Below are 24,735 nucleotides of genomic sequence, written 5' to 3'. Positions count from 1 at the left end.
AGATTGATGTAAGAAAACTACTAGGCACTTGGTCTAAGCGTTAAACAAAGCTTTAATCAACTGTTTTACAACATGGAGATCTAGTTGTGTCCTTCACTAGTTCCTGTAAAAGAATGTCCTGAGCAAGCTAGGCCCATGCCCGAGTATTTATACTCTCCCTGGACAGCGCAGGCCGCCCAGTATTATTTCATAAGTTATTTCCACATGAATGGCTGATTCATGTCAAAGGGCATGCAACTTGAAGGAAGTTGATGAATGCAGAGTGTAATGGTCAGTGAAGAGTGGATAGGATTGATTGATGGGTGTCATTGATATGTAGAGTGGGAGAAGGACAGTGTTCTGGGGTAACTCCTGCATTAATGGGAAAAACGAGTCAGAGTATCAGCCATGAACTAGATCAGAGTGGTTTCCAAGGACAGTAGATGGTCACACACATAAGCTTTGAAGATTAAGGAGGGTTTGTAATACGTTAAATTGTAATGGGTAGTTTCCACTGACTGACAAGGCAGTAACGGGCAGGCAAATTTAATCACAAAAAAATTAAGGGGCAGGTTAGAAAAAAAATCTTTATACAGAGGGTAACTAAAATGTGGAATTGTCTGCCACAAACTATTGTTGAAGCAGGGTCCATCCGATTATTCTAAACCGGAATTAGAGAATTGCTCAAAAAAGAGGAATATTGAAGGTTATGGAAAGCATGGAGAATGGGATTAGACTAGGTGCATTTGGAGAAAAATGGGATAAATGGCCTGTAGAATCAAGAATGAAGCTTATAGATGGGCAATCATTTTTCTGTTTTGGAAATTATTTTCCTTTCTTTGGCCGTTCATAAATGCTCACCCTGTTTATTTGATTTTTTAATACATTTCTTATGCCGCTGTTTGTCTATTTGCCTCTGTTTTAGAAGGAATCAAAAGTAATAAGGCAGGAAGAGGAAAAGGAAACAAGTGGAACAATTAAAAGTGAAAACCGGCAAGAAACTGGAGATAAAATGCAGAGTCGAAATAAGCAGAAAGAGGACAGAAAATAATCAAACCAGAGAAGATCTAGTCACTTCTAACAGTGGACGTCAATAAAATTTTAAATGTGTAATTGAAAGTACAATCTAGCCAAACATTAACACTCCAAAACCTCAATACGTATCGAGAAAGTCTCCACTCAACAAAATACATTTCAATAGAGTCAAATGCCAAATCTACAGAATTACACAGACTTGGCTCAAAAAGCATCACTTTCATTTACAGGAAAATTAGGGTATTTAGGGAAATTAAAACAGCTCCTTCTGCACACTGTCGTTTTCATAACACTTGGAAACTAACATGGCTATATGGGATCACTTTTCTTTTAAATCCACTGTCACTGGAAAATAACTGCAAACCTTGGATACACCAGAGAATTTAATGTAAAATTGAAAAGGCTTAATTTCCATTCACTGACTTCTAAAGAAAAAATTTAAGATCAACCTCTCCTTTTCAATTTTACCTTGTGTCTAAACACCCAATTAAAATGCCATGGCTATATAACATTTTATGCACGTACTTACATACATTTTTTTAAAGGCTATCGGCTTCAATGTTGTGTATTTTAAGGATGTGTCACCTCATGCATAGAAATTATTAACTTGCTTTCTGTAGTATATCAAATCAGGACATCCTTGAAACACTGCTCTAAAGAACTACTTACATTAGCTGGAGACTGTAGGTGTGAAGGAATACTCGAGGATAAAGCCTTACAGTGGCCTCTTCTGACCTTATTAACATGAATTAATTCAAAAAATAATTATTTTCTGTAACAGAGCCTCGTTTAGGGTACTTTGACAAAAAGAATCAGGGAAGCCTAAGGGCCATTTTCCCTTCCGTATAAATATAAACATCAAGATATCATCCAATTATTTAGTGTCAGGATTTTAAACCGTCAGTGCTCCTTAAACAAACGGTGTATACTATGTCTCCTTCCAGCATTTTCTTGTTTAAATGTCTTTGGTGCTCAATTCACATAGTTTGGGACAGAGTACGAAGGGGATGAAGACTACAAATAGTGATGCTGAGACTATACAGGAAGGGGCGCGGCGCAAGTCACAACACTTTAAATCATCTACAAGTACATGAAATAACCAGAAATAGACTAATAGTAGCACAGTAATATTTTCAAATTATATTAATATCTTAAAATAGTCAATATAAACCATTAAAGCAGCATAGAATTTATAACACATTTGGTTGGCTCCCACAGAAAATACTGAGGCAGAAATTCTGATCCCTATGGGTGTGTACACACTGTGTACCCACCCGTAGGGCCAACGGAAATGCGGGTTTTAGGCATGCAATGCGCATGCGCTGGAAACCGGCATTTCCGATCTGTCAAGAAAGCTCTTGACAGATCCTCCGCCTGCCCAGGAGCAGGGCCTCTGCGGGGGGGGAGCGTTCCGTTTTTTGGAGACCCTCCGCCCGCAGAAAACACTTACAATTCTTGCGTCTGGTAAACGCAGGCGTAAGGCCTGCTTTTACTAGGATAAGAGTTGAAAAAAAGTTGTTTTTTTAATTTCCACTGATTTATCATTTAAAAATACTTTAAAGAAAGGTAAGTTTATTTTTAGCCCCATTAAAAACTTTAATTATTTTTTTCAAAAAATAAAATTTTTGTTTAAAATACTTAATTTATTGTAATTTAAAGTCATTTTAAAAATGCGATTTAAAAAAAAAAATTATTTAATGTTTTACTATGTTTTTGGGGGTGACCTCTATTCATATAATTGACAGGTCTTCCTGTCAAATGTATGAAGGGAGATTCCCTTCTCTGGCTCCCCATGGCCCACGTGATCCCAGGGACGCTGCGAACTACCTGCGCCTCTGGGATACGTGGGCCCTGCACACCGGCAGTTTGGAGAGGCCCAACAGCGGAACTCTGCACCTCCCAGGAGCCCTCCGGTCGAGGCGCAGATTTTTCCAAATCGCAGGCCTCCGCCCGAGCGGGAGGCCTGCGAATGGAATTTCTGGGCCACTATTTCAAGGTTTGACGTAAATTGAGACACGTAGTACTAATGGTGACCATGTTTACACAGTCCATGTTTTGCTTTTACACTTTGGATAATTATGCTTGTTCCAAGAGTGCAATGTGCACACTCAATAATGTGCCCTCCGACTACCGAAAACAAAATACCTTTACAATGACAGCATCTATTAAAACCTTTTTTTTTTATATAAAAGGTGCAAGAAAGGAAAGAAAGACTCTCATGTCATTAATATTCCTAATCTTTTAGATGGTCAGGATTCACTAAATCAAAATGATACAATACATAGGGGGGAAAAAGATAAATTTAATATGCACATCTACCAGCTCTCCTGCAATCAAGAGAAGCACCCATATATACACCCTCCTGTCTCAGGATTGTAATCTCTCATTCTCAGAAATTGTGCTGGTAATTTCTTATTTTCTCTGTCTGGAGAACACGAGAACCATAAAGGTTTGAGGGCCTGGGAGGGGGGGGGGGGGGGTGTGGAGGAGGCGAAAAAAAATCATAGAATGATGAAGCAAAGAAGGAAGCCATACAGCCCATTGTGCCTGTGCCAGCTCTTTGAAAGAGCTGTGCAATTAGTCCCACTCACCTGCTCTTTCCCCATATCCCTGCAATTTTTTCCTTTTCAATATTCATACCACATCAATACAAATTAAGTTTTTTTCTGGGGGGGGTGGGGGGCAGGTAGAGCTCATCTAGTAATTGAAATGAATTGAATTGCCTGGACTAATGATCCAGAGACGCGGGTTCAAATCCCACCACGGCAGCTGGGGAATTTAAATTCAGTTCATTAAATAAATCTGGATTAAAAAGCTAGTATCAGTAATGGTGACCATGAAACTATCGGATTGTCATAAAAACCCATCTGTTTCACTAATATCCTTCAGAGAAGGGAATCGGCCATCCTTACCTGGTCCGGCCTATATATGACTCCAGACCCACAGCAATGTGGTGGACTCTTAACTGCCCTCTGAAATGGCCTAGCAAGCCACTCAGTTGTGAAAAACCGCTACAAAAAACAAAATGAATTTTTTTTTTAAATGGACAGACCACCCGGCATCGACCTCGATACCGACTAATGACACAACAATGGCACACCCAGCCCAGTCGACCCGGCCAAGTCCTCCTCACCAACATATGGGGACTTGTGCCAAAATTGGGAGAGCTTTTCACAGACTAGTCAAGCAACAGCCTGACACAGTCATACTCACAGAATCATACCTTTCAGCCAATGTCCCAAACTCCTCCATCACCATCCCTGGGTATGTCCTGACCCACCAGCAAGACAGACTCACCAAAGTGATATATGGGAGGGAGGGAGTGGCCCTTGGAGTCCTCATCATTGACTCCGGATCCCATGAAGTCTCATGGCTTCAGGTCAAGCATGGGCAAGGAAACCTCCTGCTGATTACCACCTACCGCCCTCCTTCAGCTGATGAATCAGTACTCCTCCATGTTGAACACTACTTGGAAGAAGCACTGAGAGTAGCAAGGGCACAGAATGTACTCTGGATGGGGGATTTTAATGTCCATCACCAAGAGTGGCTCAGTAGCACCACTACTAACTGAGCTGGCCAAATCCTGAAGGACATAGCTGCCAGTCTGGGCCTGCGAGAGGTGGTGAGAGAACCAACAAGAGGGAAAAACCTACTTGACCTCGTCCTCACCAATCTACCTGTCGCAGATGCATCTGTCCAAGACAGCATTGGTAGCAGTGACCACCGCACAGTCATTGTGGAGACGAAGTCCCATCTTCACACTGAGGACAGGCTCTATCGTGTTGTGTGGCACTACCACTGTGCTAAATGGGATAGATTCAGAACAGATCTAGCTGCTCAAAACTGGGCATCCATGAGGTGCTGTGGGCCATCAGCAGCAGCAGAATTGTATTCCACCATAATCTGTAATCTCATGGCCCGGCATATCCATCACTCTACCATTACCACCAAGCCAGGGGACCAGGCCTGGTTCAATAAGTAGTTTAGAAGAGCATGCCAGGAGCAGCACCTAAAAATGCGGGGCCAACCTGGGCAAGCTACAACACAGGACTACATGCATGCTAAAAATTGGAAGCAGGATGCTATAGACAGAGCTAAGCGATTCCACAATCAACAGATCATATCAAAGCTCTGCAGTCCTGCCAAATCCAGTCGGGAATGATGGTGGACCATTAAACTAACGGGAGCGAGAGGCTCCATGAATATCCCCATCCTCAATGATGGTGGAGCCCAGCACGAGTGCAAATGACAAAGCTGAAGTGTTTGCAACCATCTTCAGCCAGAACTAGCCATGCTTCTAGCCAATCTGTTCCAGTACATCTATAACACTGGCATCTATCCGACAATGTGGAAAACTGCCCAGGTATGTCCTGTCCACAAAAAACAGGACAAATTCAATCCGGCCAATTACCCCCAATCAGTCAACTCTCAATCATCAGCAAAGTGATGGAATGTGTTGTCGACAGTCCTAACAAGCAGCACTTACTCACCAATAACCTGCTCACTAATGCCCAGTTTGGGTTCTGCCAGGACCACTCAGTTCCAGACCTCATTACAGCCTTGGTCCAAACATGGACAAAAGAGCTGAATTCCAGAGGTGAGATGAGAGTGACTGCCCTTGACATCAAGGCAGCATTTAACTGAGTGTGGCATCAAGGAGCCCTAGTAAAACTGAAATCAATGGGAATCGGTCGGGAAACTCTCCACTGGCAAGTCATAGCTAGCACAAAGGAAGATGGTTGGAGGTCAATCATCACAGCCCCGGGACATCGCTGCAGGAGTTCCTCAGGGCAGTGTCCTCAGCCCAACCATCTTTAGCTGCTTCATCAATGACCTTCCCTCCAACATATGGTCAGAAGTAGGGATGTTCACTGATGACTGCACAATGTTCAGTGCCATCTGTAACTCTTCAGATAATGAAGCAGTCCATGTCCGCATGCAGCAAGACCTGGATGGCATTCAAGCTTGGGCTGATAAGTGGCAGGTAATATTTGCGCCACACAAGTTCCAGGCAATGACTATCTCCAACAAGCAAGTGTCTAACCACCACCCCATGACATTCAACGGCATTACCATCGTTGAATCCCCCACCATCAACATCCTGAGGGTCACCATTGACCAGAAAATTAACTGGACCAGCCACATAAATACTGTTGCAACAAGAGCAGGTCAGAGGCTGGGTATTCTGCAGCGAGTGTCTCACCTCCTGACTCCCCAAAGCCTTTCCACCATCTACAAGGCACAAGTCAGGAGTGTGATGGAATACTCTCCACTTGCCTGGATGAGTGCAGCTCCAACAACACTCAAGAAGCTCGATACCATCCAAGACAAAGCAGGCCGTTTGATTGGCACCCCATCTACCACCTTAAACATTCATTCCCTCCACCACTGGCGTACCGTGGCTGCAGTGTGTACCATCTACAAGATGCACTGCAGCAACTCGCCAAGGCTTCTTCGGCAGCACCTCCCAAACCCGCGACCTCTACCACCTAAAAAGACAAGGGCAGCAGGCGCATGGGAACACCACCAACTCCAAATTTCCACCAAGTCACACACCATCCTGGCTTGGAAGTATATCGCCATTCCTTCATCGTCGCTGGGTCAAAATCCTGGACTCCCTCCCTAACAGCACTGTGGGAGTACCTTCACCACACGGACAGCAGCGGTTCAAGAAGGCGGTTCACCACCACCTTCTGAAGGGCACCTAGGGATGGGCAATAAATGCTGGCCTTGCCAGCGACACCCACATCCCATGAACCAATAAAAAAAAGTAACAGATAAAAACAGCCAATTAGCAGAACTGTAAACAAATCCTAGCTATGAGATTTTTAGCCCTAAGCCAAGGCCTTGAGTCACACGAACACAAAAATATGGCCAAAACCAGCATGCCGTAGATGTCAAATGGGCCACAGAGGGCAGCCTAGTGCGATTAATGTCCATTATACTACTTTACCTATTTCTTTTCATAGTTTGCCAGAGTATGAGAGAAACTAGAGAGGCGGGTTACCGCAGCATTGAAAGCAGGAGTGAAAGCATTCAAACCATAAAGCCTCTGACTGCCAAGATAATCCAGATTAATCTGTTGTTTTCCAGCAGGAAAAGCAAGGGAAATATCAGAAATCAATAGCACAACTTCCGCACGCGAAACGACAATCCTGAGGCTAGCAGGAGGTTATGTAAGATACTCACTGAATGCAGTAGAGTTAGTAGGCTTGCCTATTAACCAGAGGGGAGCCAAGTTCAAATGCTTTTAAAAGAATAAATGTTATCACACCCTAACAAACATCTCACTGTTTGCAAGAACTTTGACATAAGGTGAAGTACATAATCATCAATATCTTTTTCATCTAGTGCCATCTGAGAGCTGGAGATTGGCAGCTTTAGTCAGAGCCATCTCTTCATCTCAGATCAGTTGTACAATTTGGTTGACCTTCTTGAACTATTCCTGTATGTCATTGGGTTTTGGGCACATCAGTCTCCCTCTTGCTTTCTTCCCTTCCATCGCCCTTCGTATCAGCAATTCACGGATCAGTTGTTCCTGCAATTTCAAATATCTGGTCTATTTTAAGGCTGCTAATCTCAACAGCTTGCTGTCACCAAGTTAATTTTCTGGTCACCCTTATGCATTGCATCCAGTTTATGAGGAGCATCCTGTGATACGTCCACATTTCAAGCACTTTCAATTACACCTCTGCATTCAAGACTTATTTAAACCCATCAATCAAACACAGCATTTTTTCAGAAAATGCAGGAAACACTCAGCAGGTCAGGCAACATCTGTGGAGAGAGGAATGTAGGGTTACCACTTCAGGTTTTATGACTCTGTCAAAAACAACAAAGGGTCACAAGACCTGAAATGTTAACTCTGTTTCTCTCTCCACAGATGCTACCTGAGCAGCTGACCAGTTCCAGCATTATTTTAATTTCAGATTTCCAGCATCTGCAGTATTTTGCTTTTTGTTTTGCAGCATCTCATCATCTTGTTGGGATCGATAGAAAACAACAGGCAGAGACTTTTGTTTAAGCAAAGGCAAAACGTGTCTTACTTTAATCACTGTCCACGAGGTCTGAAGGCTCAGCCCTGTGCAGGGGCTATGACGTCATCATGCAACCGACGTCATGACGTCATCACGTTACCGACGCTCTTAAAGGGACCCTGCACCAATAACCCAACCCAGCATGTACATATCACAACACTGCTACACAAAGTGAATTGTGTTAAGGTACATATAACAGCATTGGTTATACATTGTGTTATTGTCCCTATGTGGTCTCCGCCACATACGTTCCCCCAGAATTCACTAGTACTAGCTGATGTGCCTCAATAATCCCGAGACTCGATGTTAGCGAAACAAAACAAGGCTTTTATTAACTTAGAAGATCACACGCAGCGGAGAGAGATATCTTCCCTGGAGGTCTGCAGTACTGGCTGTGAGGCCAGACTGAGCTGGCTTACATAGAGGCCAGGTATGGGCGGAGCCCTACACACAACACATTCCATACATTCCAATACACAATACAATGGTAAGGGGGAACCTGAAACCAACCACAGTCACAGGCAGTGATGAATGGAATATTTCATCACATTCACCCCTTCTATAGATTTAGTCTGTTCGGGGGTTTGGTAGTCCTCTGCGACCGACGTGGCTGTTGTGGTGTCGCGGGTGTCGGCTGGGTGTCCCCGGTGGCCTCCTGGGTCTCTGCCGGGGGTGCCGCCAGGGTTGTTGAAGGGGTAGTTGGTGGGGGTGCCGTTGGTCGATGTTCTTCCGGGGGTGATGAAAGAGTAGTGGGTGGGTAAGAGTTGCTGTGGTCGTTGTTGCTGCTATTGCCGTGGTTGTTGTCGTTACCGGCTGGGGCGACGTCTTTTATGGACACGGTGTCCTCCCTTCCGTCGGCGTGCCGGACATACGCGTATTGGGGGTTGGCGTGGAGTAGGTGCACTGGCTCCACGAGAGGGTCCGTCTTATGGCCCCTCACATGCCTTCGCACGAATACCGGACCCGGGGTGGAGAGCCATGACGGCATGGATACGCCTGAGGTGGATTTCCGGGGGAAGCTAAACATTCGTTCATGAGGCGTGGCATTAGTGGCAGTACACAATAGCGACCGTATCGAATGGAGCACATCTGAGAGGACTTCCTGCCAGCGGGAGATAGGGAGGCCCTTGGTCCTTAGAGCTAGAGTGACTGCTTTCCATACTGTCCCGTTCTCTCGCTCCACTTGACCGTTACCCCGGGGGTTGTAGCTGGTGGTACGGCTCGTGGCGATACCCCTGGACAGCATGTACTGGCGTAGCTCTTCACTCATGAAGGACGCCCCCCTATCCGTGTGGATGTAGCTCGGCATACCAAACAGGCAGAACAGGCTGTTGAGGCATTTAATGACCGTGGCGCTGGTCATGTCTGGGCAGGGGAAGGCGAATGGGAACCGGGAGTATTCGTCCACAATGTTCAGGAAGTAAACATTGCAGTCGACGGACGGGAGGGGGCCCTTGAAATCTAAGCTGAGCCGCTCAAAGGGCCGTGTAGCTTTGATTAAGTGGGCTCTATCAGGGTGGTAGAACCGAGGCTTGCACTCAGCGCAAGTGCGGCAGTTCCTGGTCAGAGACCGAACTTCCTCAATCGAGTAGGGTAAGTTGCGAGACTTTATGAAGTGGAACAGCCGCGTGACCCCTGGGTGGCAGAGGTCGTTGTGGAGGGTCTGTAGCCGATCCCCGGTGGCGCTGGCACACATCCCTCGTGAGAGGGCATCTGGGGATTCGTTAAGGGCCCCTGGCCGGTAAATGATGTCATACTCGAAGGTGGAGAGCTCGATCCGCCACCTAAGAATCTTATCATTTTTGATCTTCCCCCTCTGTTTATTATTGAACATAAACGCTACCGACCGCTGGTCGGTAAGTAGGGTGAAGCGTTTGCCGGCTAGGTAGTGGCGCCAGTGGCGCACTGCCTCCACGATGGCTTGGGCCTCCTTTTCCATGGAGGAGTGTCTGATCTCGGGCCCTTGGAGGGTCCTCGAGAAGAAAGCTACGGGCCGCCCCGCCTGGTTGAGGGTGGCCGCCAAGGCAAAGTCAGACGCATCACTTTCCACTTGGAATGGAGTGTTCTCGTCCACTGCCTGTAGCGTGGCCCGCTCAATATCCTGCTTAATGCTTTTGAAGGCGGCGTGGGCCTCAGCAGAGAGCGGAAAAGAGGATGCTTTCAAGAGGGGGCGGGCTTTGTCGGAGTAGTTGGGGACCCATTGGGAATAATAAGAAAATAACCCCAGGCACCTTTTCAGGGCTTTGGGAGTGTTGGGCAGGGGCAGCTCCCGTAGGGGGCGCAATCGGTCGGGGTCTGGTCCGATTTCCCCATTCTCCACCACGCTGCCTAGTATGCAGAGGCGCGTGGTGTTGAAAACGCACTTGTCCTCGTTGTAGGTGAGGTTGAGTTTTTGTGCGGTTTTCAGGAACCTCTCGAGGTTCGAGTCGTGATCCTGCTGGTTGTGACCGCAGATGGTGACGTTGTCGAGGTAGGGGAAGGTTGCCTGCAAGTGGTGGTCATCGACCATGCGGTCCATCTCCCTCTGGAAGACCGAGACCCCATTCGTCACCCCAAAGGGGACTCTGAGGAATTGGTAGAGGCGTCCGTTCGCCTCGAAGGCGGTGTACGGGCGGTCCTCTGGTCTGATAGGGAGCTGGTGGTACGCTGACTTGAGGTCGATGGTGGAGAACACCCGGTATTGGGCGATTTGGTTCACCATTTCTGATATGCGGGGTAGCGGGTAGGCGTCTAGTTGGGTGTACCTGTTGATCGTTTGGCTATAGTCGATCACCATCCGTTTCTTCTCGCTACCCCTTACCACCACCACTTGGGCGCGCCACGGGCTATTGCTGCATTCAATAATGCGCTCTTTCAGGAGCCTGTCTACCTCGGTTGCGATAAACCGCCTGTCCTCCCAGCTGTACCTCCTGCTTTTGGTCGCTATTGGCCGGCAGTTAGGGGTAAGGTTCGCGAATAGCGAAGGCGGCTTTACCTTCAGGGTAGCCAGGCCGCACACTGTGAGGGGCGGCTGGGACCCACCGTACTTGAGCGTGATGCTTTGGTGGTTGCACTGGAAATCCAGGCCCAAGATCACGCTCGCGCATAGATTCTTCATGATTAATACTTTAAAATTATCGTATACAGTCCCGTTAACGGACAATTGTACCGTGCAGTAACCCAGAATGGTCGATGTCTGGGTTTTATCAGCCATAGAGATGGTACCCCGAGTAGGGACCACCTTTAGGGAGAGTTGTCGTGCCAGTTCCGGGTGGATAAAACTCTCCGTGCTTCCACTGTCAATTAAACATTTAACCCCGCACCCGTTTACCTCGATGTCCACCATTGATTTGGATAGCGGGTGGGGCCTGGTCTGGTCCACTGTGACCGATGCCACTGTAGGGCCCTGATCGAGACAAGATGGCGTCCGCGCTGTCTGCTCACAAGATGGCGGACCCCACGAGGTCGGGCAAGATGGCGTCCAAGATGGCTGCTCCCACGGCGCACACGCGGCGGTGGCGGGTTTTGGTTTTCCAGCGGGGTTCCCTCTGCACACCTTCCCAAAGTGCCCCTTCTTACCGCACTTAAAGCAGGTGGTGCCTTTCGCCGGGCACAGGTTTCTGGTGTGCTTTGGCTGCCCGCAGAAGTAGCAGTTGGGTCCCCGACGCGTCGCGGCTGTCGTAGGGCTTCTGGGGGGAGAGCGGGGCCCCGACGGTGTCGGGCTGCCGGGCGGGGAAGATGCCTTCCAAGATGGCGGCGCCCTTGGTGCACACATGGCGGCGTGGACGGCGCGGGCTGAAGAGTAGGCGTCCGAGTTTCTCTGGGCCACATCCAGGGATCGCGCGGTGTCCGCAGCCTGTTTCAGGTCCAATCCTGTTTTTTCCAGCAGTCTTTGCCGGATGTAAGTGGAGCTGAGGCCTGTGATAAAGGCATCGCGAACAAGCTCGTCGGTGTACACTGCGGCTTTTACATCTCGGCACTTGCAGTCTTTGCCAAGCATTTTCAGGGTGCCTAGGAACTCCTCCACCGATTCCCCAGGTCGCTGTGCGCGAGTGGCGAGCAGATGCCTAGCATACACCTCATTCGTAGGCTGCTGGTAATGCGCCTTTAAGATGTCGCAGGCGGCCAGGTACGTGTCGGCGTCTTGGATGAGGGGGTAAACCCGGTGGCTTACCCAATTCCGCAGAATTCCGAGTTTCATACTCGCAGCGTCCGTAGCGCCTTTGACGGCTGCGGAATTGTCCAGGAAGAATTCCATACACATAAACCAGTGTCCGAAGCGTGCTGATGCGTCCGGAGCATGCTGATCCAAATCCAAACGTTCGGGTTTCAGGAGTTGATCCATTGTGTTGAAAAATAAGTTAATAAAATTGATGTGCCTCAATAATCCCGAGACTCGATGTTAGCGAAACAAAACAAGGCTTTTATTAACTTAGAAGATCACACGCAGCGGAGAGAGATATCTTCCCTGGAGGTCTGCAGTACTGGCTGTGAGGCCAGACTGAGCTGGCTTACATAGAGGCCAGGTATGGGCGGAGCCCTACACACAACACATTCCATACATTCCAATACACAATACAATGGTGAGGAGAAACCTGAAACCAACCACAGTCACAGGCAATACAATGGTAAGGGGGAACCTGAAACCAACCACAGTCACAGGCAGTGATGAATGGAATATTTCATCACACTAGCAATGTCAGTCGTTGGGGGCGCCGGATCACACGGTCGGAACGGCTCCTCAATTCCGGGGTGGGGACCGGGGGGGGTTCGTCGGAGGGACCTCGGGCGCTCAGTGGTGGATTGAGGGTGTGGAAACCGGAGGTTGGCCCCGTCTCGGGGGCTGTGCCAACTCAACGGGTCGGTCCAGATCCAGGTGGGCCGGCTTAAGACGGTCCACGGAAATGCAGTCCGGCTTACTGCCGACATCCACTATGAAGGTCTTGTCCCCGGTTTCCAGAACGCGGAATGGTCCATCGTAGGGTGGCTGAAGAGGTCCCCGGTGGGCGTCGTGGCGGACGACAACGTACTCCGCTGCACGAAGGTCGAGCGGAACGTGGGACTGCGGGAGGCCGTGCTGCAACGTGGGCACCGGAGTGAAAACCTTGGCGTTGTCCAGAAGGTCAGACCGCTGACGGGCTGCGGACCAAGGTTCCATTGCGTTGGGGATGAAATCCCCGGGAACCCGCAGCGGCTGTCCGTAGACGAGCTCGGCGGACGAGGACTGGAGGTCCTCCTTGGGAGCGGTCCTGAATCCCAGCATGACCCATGGGAGTCTGTCAATCCAGCCGTCGTCCCGGAGGCTGGCTCAGAGCGCGGCCTTCATGGAGCAATGAAACCGTTCGCACAGCCCGTTAGCCTGAGGGTGGTAAGCTGTGGTGCGGTGGCGTCTCAGCCCGAGGCCTCGGGTGACAGCGTTCCAGAGCTCTGACGTGAACTGGGGCCCCCGGTCGGAGGAAATGTCAGATGGGGCGCTGAACCAGGCGACCCAAGTGCTGATGAATGCCCGAGCCACATCGGCGGCCGTCGTTGGAAGACAGCGGGACGGCTTCCGGCCATCGGGTGGTTCTGTCGACCATTGTGAGGAGGTGGGTGAACCCGCGGGAGGGCGGCAGGGGCCCCACCAGGTCCACGTTAATGTGGTCGAACCGCCTTTCCGGTACCGCGAAAGGCGCCAATGGGGCCTTAGTATGGCGATGTACTTTCGAGCGTTGGCATACCACGCAGGTGCTGGCCCAGTCGCGAACGTCTTTCCTGAGCCCGTGCCAAACGAACTTGGCCGCCACCAGCTTCTGTGACGGCTTCCTGCCCGGGTGGGAAAGATTATGGACGGCGTCGAAAACTTGCCGTCTCCACCCTTCGGGCACGAACGCGACGTCTGCTAGTTGAAGGCCCGTGACCGCCGTCCTGTAGGCCTGGACGGCCGCCATGCGGGTGTAGTCGATGCCGAGGTGCACGGCGCTGGCGACGGCTCGGGAGAGATAGTCGGCGACGGGGTTGTCTTTCCCAGCCATATGCTGGATGTCCATTGTAAACTCCAAGATGAAGGCCAACTGGCGTTGCTGACGGGCTGACCACGGCTCGGAGGCTTTGGCCATGGTGAAGGTCAACGGCTTGTGGTCCACGAACGCCGTGAACGGGCGGGCCTCCAGCAGGAAACGAAAGTGTCGGACGGCGAGGTAGAGGCCGAGAAGCTCGCAATCAAAGGTGCTGTACTTCCGCTCGTTGGGGCGGAGCTGCCGGCTGAAGAAGGCAAGCGGCTGCCAGGAACCGTTGACCCACTGTTCATGGACGGCGCCGACCGCATAATCCGAGGCGTCGGTGGCGAGAGCGATCGGCGCATCAGGTAACGGATGCGCCAGCATGGTCGCGTTAGCCAGGGCCCTTTTCGTGTCCGTGAAAGAATTGGCCATCTTATCGGACCAGTCGACGGCGAGTTTGTCGGGCTTGCCTTTGAGGGCCGCATAAGCTGGGCTGCTCGGGGGACGAAACGATGGTAGAAGTTCACCATGCTCAAAAACTCCTGCAGGGCCTTCACGGTGAGGGGTCGCGGGAAGTCCATCACGGCCTCCACTTTCGATGGCTGTGGCACCGCCCCGTCCTTCGTGATACGGTGCCCGAGGAAGTCGATCGAGGAGGGCCCGAATTGGCACTTGGCCGGGTTGGCGATTAGGCCGTGTTGGCTGAGTCGTTCGAAGAGAGTCCGGAGGTGGGACACATGCTCCGTCCTGGAGGCACTGGCGATGAGGATGTCGTCCAGGTAGACGAACAGGAATGTCAGGTCCCGTAACACGGTGTCCATTAGGCGTTGAAAAGCCTGTGCGGCGTTTTTGAGGCCGAATGGCATGCGGAGAAATTCGAATGGCCCGAACGGGGTGATCACCGCGATTTTCTAAACGTCCTGCGGCCGGACAGGGACCTGGTGGTAACCTTGGACGAGGTCCACTTTCGAGAATACCACTTTCCCAGCCAGGCGGGCGGAAAAGTCCTGGATGTGTGGAATCGGATAGCGGTCGGGGGTCGTCGCGTCGTTGAGGCACCGGTAATCTCCGCACGGGCGCCACCCGCCGCCTGGTTTCAGGGCGATGTGGAGGGGCGAAGCCCACGGACTGTTCGACCAGCGGATGATGCCAAGGCGCTCCATGGTGTCGAACTCGGCTTTGACGATGGCGAGCTTCCCGGGGTCGAGGCGCCGAGCGCGGGCGTAGACGGGCGGACCGGTGGTCGAGATGTGGTGTTCTACCCAGTGTTTGGTGGTGGCAGACGAGAACGTGGGCTTCGTGAGGTCTGGGAACTGGGCGAGGAGGCGGGAAAACTCGGAGACCGAGAGTGCGCTGGACAATTGCGTCGTGCTGGAGCCGCTGAGGGAACATGGGAGCGAGCTGAAGGTTTCCGCGTTGATGAGATGCCGGTTCTTGACGTCCACCAAAAGGTCATTGGCGCAGAGGAAGTCAGCGCCGAGAAGGGGGGTGGACACTTTTGCTGTGACAAAGTCCCAGGTGAACCGCTGTCCGCCAAAACAAAGCGCCACGTTTTGTTTCCCGAAGGTGCGGATGGAACTGCCATTGGCGGCTTCGAGGACAGAGCCGTGGTTCCCCCCTTGAATGTCTATGGTTGACGCGGGCAGGACACTCACCTGGGCGCCCGTGTCGCAAAGGAAACGATGTCCGGAGTCGGTGTCTGTAATAAACAACAAACTGCCTGAATGGCCAACAGCCATAGCAGCCGATGAGTGGTCTTTAGTTTTTTTCGACGCGGGAAAACTGCACGGGGGCCGGCACTTCCTGGCTTTGGGGCCGAACTGCGCGTGGTCGAAGTAGAGGCTTGAGGGTTGCCGTCGTTGGGCTGTATCAGTGGGGGCAGGGCTCCACGTGGCCGCGCAGTACTGTTGCCCGGCGGAGAAAAATTTGTCGGCCTCCTTGGCCAGGTCGCAGAAATCGGGAGTGGAAGAGTTGGCTAAAGCCGACCGTACCTGGCCTGGCAGCTGTTGAAGGAACAGTTCCTTGAAGAGGAAACACGGCGTGTGTGTGCCCAGGAGGGCCAGCATGTGGTCCATCAGCTCCGAGGGCTTGGAGTCGCCAAGCCCGGGCAGAGAGAGAAGCCGGCGTGCGCGTTCGGCTTCGGTGAGTCCGAAAGTTTGTAAGAGGTGCGCTTTCAGCGTACCGTATTTGTTGAGCTCCAGGGGGTTTTCGAGCAGGTTCACGACTCTGGCCACGGTGGAGCTGCCGAGAGCAGAGACGACATAGTAGTACCTCGTGTCGTCCGCGGTGATGTCCCGGAGTGCAAATTGAGCCTCAGCCTGGGCGAACCAAGCGGCAGCCTGTTGTTCCCAAAACTCGGGTAATTTGACGGAAACGGCGTTCGTCGCCATTTCAGATGAGGGCTTTGGAATCGTCCAAAGGAGCGGCGGGGTCACCAATGTTGGGATCAATAGAAAACAACAGGCAGAGACTTTTGTTTAAGCAAAGGCAAAACGTGTCTTACTTCAATCACTGTCCACGAGGTCTGAAGGCTCAGCCCCGTGCAGGGGCTATGAGGTCATCACGCAACCGACGTCATCACGTTACTGACGCTCTTAAAGGGACCCTGCACCAATAACCCAACCCAGCATGTACATATCACAACATTGCTATACAAAGTGAATTGTGTTATTAAGGTACATATAACAGCATTGGTTATACATTGTGTTATTGTCCCTATGTGGTCACCGCCACAATCTCGAGGTGTGTTGTCAGTTTTTAAATACTTGCTTCAGTACTTTTTATGTCTTTTAATTGCAATCCTGATTCATTTCACTACGATGGTATGTGAATTGGTCAACATCATCAATCAGAATTTTATCGATTGTTAGAACAGTTTTCAATCTTCCATCTCGACTCCAGTTTTGTTTGCTGACAATCAAAAGCAAAGTAAACCGAAAACCATAATCCTATATAAAATTACAGCATCTCCACCATCACATTGTACAAAGTCATGTGCGCATTATACTCACGTTACATTTAAGCTTGCACTAAAAATTGATATGTTACCTGTAATAGATCGAGATCATTTAAGCGTTGTGGTACATGGTCTGTCTCTGCTCCCTGAAAACTAGGTAGCCATCGCTTAAGGCTTTTCATCAGGAATGTTTTACCTTCCTATAAATGCAGAAATAAATAATTTTACCCAGGGTTTAAAAGTTAAAAGTAAAACATTTTGCAGATGTATTGCTTTGAAGTTGAAGCATCATGTAGTTGCAAGATTGATTTGCAGCTACAGTAAAACCATCCCATATCAACATGCTTCTTCCATGCCAGTGACAATGCAGTAATTGTTGAATCTGAGTTTGTATATTTCCAATAGTTTGTGTTTAGAGACAGATCAGAACATTCACAACAGACACAGGTTTTCAACTGCCACCTGAATAAGAAATAACAGAACAGAGATCTGACAGCATGCGCATGGTGCAATGGAAAATGCACTCCCAATGGTTCAGTGAACAACTGCACTATGCAGTTTAAAAAGACACAATACACCAGCCAGACAAGTAGCACAAGTAAATAATCATAGACTCATTCTCCAGTTTCCAGGCAGAATATAGGAGCGTGAAATGCATTTCTGTGCGTGTTCATGTAGCTATTCTGCATTCATGGTTTCTGCTTCACAAATTCAGTTTCATAAACAAATATTTATTCCTACATCAATTGCAGTTAAGGGGCCTTTAGGGAAGAGTGACCATAATATGATAGAATTTTATATTAAGTTCTCAAGTGATTTAGTTAAATCCGAAACTAGGGTCTTAAATCTAAACAAAGCAACCTACATAGGGACGAGTTGGCTAAGGTAGATTGGGAAACTACATTAAAAGGTATGACGGTAGACAAGCAATGGCTACCATTTAGAAAATTAATACATAATTTACAACAAATATACACTCCTTTAAGGCACAAAAACTCCACAGGAAAAGTGTCCAACCGTGGCTAACAAGAGAAGTTAAAGATAGTATTAGATCAAAGGAACAGGCTTATAATATTGCTAAAAAGAGCAGTAGGCCTGAGGATTGGGAGAACTTTAGAATTCAGCAAAGGAGGACCAAGAAATTAATAAAGAAAGGGAAAATAAAATGAGAGTAAACTAGCGAGAGACATAAAAACAGACTGTAAAAGCTTCTGTAGGTATGTGAAAAGGAAAATATTAGCCAAAGAAAATGTTGGTCCCTTACAGGCTGAGACAGGAGAAATTATAATGGGGAATAAGGAAATGACAGGGAAATTAATCAAATACTTTGTGTCTGTCTTCACGGAAGACGACACAAAAAACCTCCCAGAAATAGTGGAGAACCAAGGGTCAAGGGAGAATGAGGAACTGAAAGAAATTTGAATTTGTAAGAAAATAGTACTGGAAAAATTAATGGGACTGAAAGCCGATACATCCCCAGGACCAGATGGCCTACATGCTAGGGTTGTAAAACAGGTGGCTATAGAGATATGGGTGCATTGGTTGTCATCTTCCAAAATTCCATAAATTCTAGAACAGTTCCCGTGGATTGGAAGTTAGCAAATGTAATCCCACTATTTAAGAAAGGAGGGAGACAGAAAACGGGGAACTACAGCCCAGTTAGCCTGACAATAGTAGTAGGGAAAATACTAGAATCTATATGAAGCACGTGGTAACAGGGCACTTAGAAAATAATATGATGACTGGACAGAATCAACATGGATTTATGAAAGGGAAATCATATTTGACGAATCTGCTGGAGTTTTTTGAGGTTGTAACTAGAACAGATAAGGGGGTACCAATGATTTTTTTTTTTTTTTAATTCGTTTATGGGATCAAGGCGTCGCTGGCAATGCCAGCATTTGTTGCCCATCCCTAGTTGCCCTCGAGAAGGTGGTGGTGAGCCGCCTTCTTGAACCGTTGCAGTCCGTGTGGTGATGAGTACTCCCACAGTGCTGTTCGGTGGGGAGTTCCAGGATTTTGACCCAACGACGATGAAGGATCGGCGATATACTTCTAAGTCAGGATGGTGTGTGACTTGGAGGGGAACTTGGAGGTGGTGGTGTTCCCATGCGCCTGCTGCCCTTGTCCTTCTAGGAGGAAGAGGTCACGGGTTTGGGAGGTGCTGCCGAAGAAGCCTTGGCGAGTTGCTGCAGTGCATCTCATCGATGGTACACACTGCAGCCACGGTACGCCAGTGGTGGAGGGAGTGAATGTTTAAGATGCTGGAAGGGATGCCAATCAAGCGGGCTGCTTTGTCCTGGATGGTGTCGAGCTTCTTGAGTGTTGTTAGAGCTGCACTCATCCAGGCAAGTGGAGAGTATTCCATCACACTCCTTACTTGTGCCTTGTAGATGGTGGAAAGGCTTTGGGGAGTCGGGAGGTCAGACACTCGCCGCAGAATACCTAGCCTCTAACCTGCGCTTGTTGCCACAGTATTTATGTGGCTAGCCCAGTTAAGTTTCTGGTTAATGGTGACCCCCAGGATGTTGACAGTGGGGGATTCGGCGATAGTAATGCCATTGAATGTCAAGGGGAGGTGGTTAGACTCTCGCCTGTTGGAGATAGTCATTGCCTGGCACTTGTGGCGCAAATGTTACCTGCCACTTATCAGCCCAAGCCTGAACGTCGTCCAGGTCTTGTTGCATGCGGGCATGGACTGCTTCATTATCTGTGGAGTTGTGAATGGCGCTGAACACTGCAGTCATCAGCGAACATCTCCATTTCTGACCTTATGTTGGAGGGGTCATTGATGAAGCAGCTGAAGCTGGTTGGGCCTAGGACACTGCCCTGAGGAACTCCTGCAGCAATGTCCTGGGGCTGTGATGATTGACCTTCAACTACCACAACCATCTTCCTTTGTGTTAGGTATGACTCCAGCCAGTGGAGCGTTTTTCCCGATTCCCACTGACTTCAGTTTTACTAGGGCTCCTTGATGCCAGACTCGGTCAAATGCTGCCTTGATGTCAAAGGAAGTCACTCTCGCCTCACCTCTGGAATTCAGCTCCTTTGTCCATGTTTGGACCAAGGCTGTAATGAGGTCAGGAGCCGAGTGGTCTTGGCGGAACCCAAACTGGGCATCAGTGAGCAGGTTATTGGTGAGTAAATGCCGCTTGATAGCACTTTCAATGACACCTTCCATTACTTTGCTGATGATTGAGACTAGACTGATGGGGGCGGTAATTGGCCGGGTTTGATTTGTCCTGCTTTTTGCAGACAGGACATACCTGGGCACTTTTCCACATTGTCGGATAGATGCCAGTGTTGTAGCTGTACTGGAGCAGCTTGGCTAGAGGCATGGTTAGTTCTGGAGCACAAGTCTTCAGCGCAATAGCCGGGATGTTGTCGGGGCCCATAGCCTTTGCTGTATCCAGTGCGCTCAGCTGTTTCTTGATATCACGTGGAGTGAATCGAATTGGCTGAAGACTGGCTTCTGTGATGGTGGGGACCTCGGGAGTAGGCCGATATGGATCATCCACTCGGCACTTTTGGCTGAAGTTCGTTGCAAACGCTTCAGCCTTGTCTTTTGCACTCACGTGCTGGGCTCCACCATCATTGAGGATGGGGATATTCTTGGAGCCTCCTCCTCCCGTTAGTTGTTTAATGATCCACCACCATTCACGACTGGATGTGGCAGGACTGCAGAGCTTTGATCTGATCCATTGGTTGTGGGATCGCTTAGCCCTGTCTGTAGCATGCTACTTCCGCTTTTTAGCATGCATGTAGTCCTGTGTTGCAGCTTCCCCAGGTTGGCACCTCATTTTTAGGTACACCTGGTGCTGCTCCTGGCATGCTCTTCTACACTCGTTGAACCAGGGTTGGTCCCCTGGCTTGGTGGTAATGGTCGAGTGAGGGATATGCCAGGCCATGAGGTTACAGATTGTGGTGGAATACAATTCTGCTGCTGCTGATGGCCCACAGCGCCTCATGGATGCCCAGTTTTGAGCTGCTAAATCTATCCCATTTAGCACAGTGGTAGTGCCACACAATACAATGGAGGGTGTTCTCGGTGTGAAGACGGGACTTCATCTCCACAATGACTGTGCGGTGGTCGCTGCTGCCAATGCTGTCATGGACAGATGCATCTGTGACAGGTAGATTGGTGAGGACGAGGTCAAGTAAGTTTTTCCCTCGTGTTGGTTCACTCACCACCTGTCGCAGGCCCAGACTAGCAGTTAAGTCCTTCAGGACTCGGCTAGCTCGGTCAGTAGTGGTGCTACCGGGCCACTCTTGGTGATGGACATTGAAGTCCCCCACCCAGAGTACATTCTGTGCCCTTGCTACTCTCAGTGCTTCTTCCAAGTGGTGTCCAACATGGAGGAGTACTGATTCATCAGCTGAAGGAGGGCGGTAGGTGATAATCAGCAGGAGGTTTCCTTGCCCATGCTTGACCTGAAGCCATGAGACTTCATGGGGTCCGGAGTCAATATTGAGGACTCCCAGGGCCACTCCTTCCCTGTATACCACTGTGCCTCCACCTCTGGTGGGTCTGTCCTGCCGGTGGGACAGGACATACCCAGGGATGGTGATGGAAGAGTTCGCGACATTGGCTGAAAGTTATGATTCTGTGAGTATGACAATGTCAGGCTGCTGCTTGACTAGTCTGTGAAAAGCCCTCCCAATTTTGGCATAAATCCCCAGATGTTGGTGAGGAGGACTTTGCAGGGTTGACTGGCCCGTGCCAGGTGGTCCATCTGGTTTCATTCTTATTATTTTGTTTCGTAGCAGTTAGTTACAACTGAGTGACTTGCTCAGCCATTCAGAGGGCAGTTAAGAGTCAATTTGCTGTGGGTCTGGCATCACATATAGGCCAGACCAGGTAAGGGTAGATTTCCAGATGGGTTTTTACGACAATCCGATAGTTTCATGGTTACCATTACTGATACTAGCTTTTTATTCCAGATGTATTTAATTAACTGAATTTAAATTCCTCAGCTGCCGTGGTGGGATTTGAACTCACATCTCGGGATCATTATTCCAGGCCTCTGGATTACTAGCCCAGTGACATTACCACTATGCTACCGTTCCCATTGGTGTATTTGGATTTTCAGAAGGCATTCGATAAGGGTTATGACATTATATGGTTCGATAACATCGAGTGAAGACGAGGAGTTATTAGAGTGCCAATAGGACTGGCGTTGAACTGGTATTTGTTTGTTGAAGTTTTTGGGTTCTGGTTAAAAGTAGTTTACTTGAAGTCTTAAGTGATTTTTTTGATATGGTTGTGGGACTTTGTATATTGTGGTGTTATTTAGTGTTAAAGGCGAAGTGAGTGGCAAGAACATGACAGATGGAATATAATGTGGAGAAATATGAAGTTATCCACTTTGGTAGGAAAAATAAAAAAGCAGAGTATTTTTTAAATGGAGAGAGATTGGGAAATGTTGGTGTTCAGAGGGACCTGGCTGTCCTTGTACATGAAGCACTGAAAGTTAATATGCAGGTACAGCAAGCAATTAGGAAAGCAAATGGTATGTTGGCCTTTATTACAAGAGGATTTGAGTAGAAGAGTAAAGAAGTCTTACTGCAATTATATAGGGCCCTGGTGAGACCACACCTGCAGTATTGTGTACAGTTTTGGTCTCCTTACCTAAGGAAGAATATACTTGCCACAGACGGAGTGCAACGAAAGTTCACCAGACTGGTTCCTGGGATGGGGGGATTGTCCTATGCGGAGAGATTGAGTAGACTGGACCTATATTCTCTGGAGTTTAGAAGAATGAGAGGTGATCTCATTAAAACATACAAAATTCTTACAGGGCTTGACAGGGTAGATGCAGGGAGGATGTTTCCCCTGGCTGGGGAGTCTAGAACCAGGGGTCACAGTCTCAGAATAAGGGGTCGACAATTTAGGACTGAGATGAGGAGAAATTTCTTCACTCAGAGGGTGGTGAATCTTTGGAATTCTCTACCCCAGAGAACTATGGAGGTTCAGTCGTTGAGTTCGACAGATTTTTGAATATTAAGTGAATCAAGAGATATGGGGATAGTGCAGGAAAGTGGAGTTACAGTCGAAGATCAGCCAAGATCTTATTGAATGGCGGAGCAGGTTCAAGGGGCTGAATGGCCTACTCCTGCTCCTATTTCTTATGTTCTTAGTACATAATACAGAAATAAAGAAGCAAAATTCTACATTATAATTACCAGATAAATGTTGTACGACTGAATTTTTAAAAGATATACCATGGTCACAAAATAATTAAGAGACTGAGAAAGTTGTCACCCAGAAATAGTTTTCCTGGGAACAAGAGCTTCAAACATAGAGGTGACAGTGTGGTTAAGCAAGCCGAGAGTAAACAACAACAGCACCCCAACCCCCTCCCCCACCCCATCCCTTGTCAGCAGTTTGAATGACAATGTCAGGGCTGGACCTGAAAGAACGGAGTGCTGCAAGATCAGAGGGCGATAGATTAGTGAGTGAGTGAGGGAAGGAGAGAAATTGAGACAGCCGATGTCACGCCAGCAGTTCCCAATGAAAAGATCAAGAGAGGATAAGAGGTCAGAGGGAGGGGTCCAGGTGAAAGATGGATTTGATAGGTAAATAGAGAGAAACTATTTCCTCTGGTGAGAGAGTCTAGAACTAAGGCAGGTAAAGGGAGTTGAGGTACAGATCAGCCGCGATCTAAATGAATGGCAGAACAGGCTCAAGGGGCTACTGAAAGGATTCGCAAATTTCATGTCTCCCCTGAAGATTTACTTCTGGCTTATTGGAGAAACCCTGGCTGGACTGAGTTTAAAATCCAGGGCTCCAGGGCCCAACAAGATGGCTCCGGTCAACCTCATGGCCAAGGCCTGCAAAGTTCAGGTTTGGACTGACAAAGAAGGAATGTTCCAGAAATTAGAAGGCATTTATGTATGAGAAGCAAACAGTGGCATTCGGGCCTCTGATTAAAACCCATCAAGGCTGTTTGCACAGATAATCAACGGGTAATAGCTGCATTCAGACCTTCGTTAGCTGACTTCAACACTGGAAACGATCAACAGGGCATTAAAACTGGAATGGCCCCATCACAAGACCAGTTACACAAAGGAAAGCACTTATGGGACGTTTAAAAACCGATTAACCGGCCATCCAGGTCGATGGGCCCAGAACGGTTTCCTTTGTATAGACTTCAACACGTCCAGGTCAGACAAAGAAACAAGCTGATCTGGCGAGTGATAAGGGCTCCCAGAAAGGGGTATAAGTAGTCCCTCGGAAAGCCATCTCTCTCTCTCTCACCTGGACTCCGGTGCCCTGCCTTACCATCAAGAAGATCGACGCCGAAGAGCCCGTCCAAGGGAAGCAGGATACCCGCAGTTGCATTTTAAATCACTGGGGTATCTCTGCTCTGGGCGGTGAAAACCCTAAAGACATCGGCAGGCAACGGGGCACGGAGCAGGCGTTCTAACATCCGAGACGGGTGAGCATAAACTTTCTGGCCCATCGCAAGACAACTTAGATAGGTGTAAAGGGTGGGAGTTAAGGGGATTGCTAAAATTGTCATTTTAGTCATTTTCCCTCCATGTGTCCGTTTCTCCTCCCCCGCTAAGTGTAATTGTGTTACATACATAGTGATTTTCTCTGTATAGTGTTTATTTTTCCCTATTTTTAATAAACATTGGTTTTCTTTGCACCAAACCACTGGTCTCGTTTTGTTTATATCGCTGCTCGTAATAAGTCCGGTGGTCAGAACCAGAGGGGAAGCGAGTCGAACTGCACGGGGCTGGAGCAGCTCAGATATGCCTGACT

General features: G+C 48.8%; 1 protein-coding gene across 1 annotated transcript in view; it reads right to left on the bottom strand.

The window, feature by feature from the left end:
• The window catches only part of LOC147117171 (uncharacterized), a 667,391-nt gene that overhangs the window by 619,969 nt on the left and 22,687 nt on the right, over positions 1-24,735 (bottom strand). Inside the window, exon 7 of the mRNA XM_085987124.1 lies at positions 17,060-17,167. Coding sequence (XP_085843250.1) covers positions 17,060-17,167 — 108 coding nt within the window. The remainder of the gene's footprint in view (positions 1-17,059; positions 17,168-24,735) is intronic.

This window comes from Somniosus microcephalus, chromosome 5 (assembly GCF_052327205.1).
Source record: "Somniosus microcephalus isolate GS21.2 chromosome 5, FLI_Smic_1.0, whole genome shotgun sequence".
NCBI classification, from domain to species: Eukaryota; Metazoa; Chordata; class Chondrichthyes; order Squaliformes; family Somniosidae; genus Somniosus; species Somniosus microcephalus.
This window is presented reverse-complemented; position numbering and strand designations above follow the sequence as displayed.